The sequence below is a fragment of the Notothenia coriiceps genome, unplaced genomic scaffold (assembly GCF_000735185.1).
Source record: "Notothenia coriiceps isolate Sejong01 unplaced genomic scaffold, NC01 NC01_scaffold00035148, whole genome shotgun sequence".
Taxonomy (NCBI): Eukaryota; Metazoa; Chordata; class Actinopteri; order Perciformes; family Nototheniidae; genus Notothenia; species Notothenia coriiceps.
Window position 1 is genome coordinate 1 of NW_011367849.1, and position 1,168 is coordinate 1,168.

The window sequence follows — 1,168 nt, forward strand, 5'->3', positions numbered from 1 at the left end:
CTCTCAATAAACTGGTACACATCAAACACTCAAGCTTTGATTGCTTTTGTTCTTATCTTTAGACAACACAATTCTCTGTTGTTCTGTGATTAAACGTGGCGTACCACAGGGTTCAATCCTTGGTCCTCTGACTTTTAATTTACAGACTGCCTTTGGATCTGTTACCCAGGAGGAAGTGTAACTGAGAGAAGTGAAATACAGATCTAAGAGGAGACAGAGAGATTCAGGGAGGAGCTAAGATGTTCCTGAACTATAGAAGAGAGAGGAACTTCCATATTCACCAGAGTTCAACACAGACCATCATCATCATCACCTTCATTCAACATGCTGTCCCTGCAGAACTCAGCTTTTTCTCTGATATGTTTTGCAATCTTATCAGGTTTGTTGCACTCTTGCTTTCTGAGTGTGGTTTTGCTAAAATAACTTTTATAACATGAAATAACAGAGTTCATCTTTCCCTCAGGCGTCAGCTGTCAAAACAGAAGAGTTCAGTCCAGAAGGCAGCTCTGTTACTCTGTCCTACAGATACTCCAAAGAAGCAGCTAGTAATGATTATTTCTTCTGGTATCGACAATATCCAGGAGAACCACCAGAGTTCCTCCTGTCTATCTCAGGGGTTAATTTCACGCAAAAAGCAGAATCACTTGGATCGGACACCAGGTTCTTCACTGACCTGTCTGAAAGAAAGAAACGAGTGGATCTGCAGATCTCCTCTGCTGCAGTGACAGACTCTGCTGTGTACTACTGTGCTCTGAAGCCCACAGTGACAGGAAACACCAACACTCTGTACAAAAACCTCTGGAGCAAAGACAACACAATACAGATGAACATCCACCAGAGGGAGTCTCTCTCTGTCAGACTTTAGGGAAACAACACAACTAATGTTCAAACAACTCAACCCCCAGCAGAGAGGCCTCCTTTATTTGATGCTTCAACACCACGTTACTTTAATTTATCTCTCACATTTATCCTAATAATGTTCAATAAGAGCATTCCACCAGGTGCCAGACTCCTGATGGACCTTCACCAACACTTCCTGTTTTTCATATTTATTCCCACAGGCCCTGAAACCTGCAGTCATCAAACCAATCTTAAAGAACAACCTTGGCGCTTCACTGATGAACATTTATAGGCCGGTTAAAATAATTGGAAAAATGTTTTTTAACAA

The 1,168-nt window shown here is 41.7% G+C and overlaps 1 gene segment (V, D, J or C); it reads left to right on the forward strand.

Annotated features, from left to right (window-relative positions):
* Positions 1–463: 463 nt before the first annotated feature.
* On the forward strand, positions 464–865 carry LOC104962625 (T-cell receptor alpha chain V region CTL-L17-like; the record flags this gene model as incomplete). The annotated part of the segment is given in 1 exon segment: positions 464–865. A coding segment is annotated over 1 exon segment (402 nt), but the record flags the coding sequence as incomplete, so codon positions are not given.
* Positions 866–1,168: the final 303 nt, after the last annotated feature.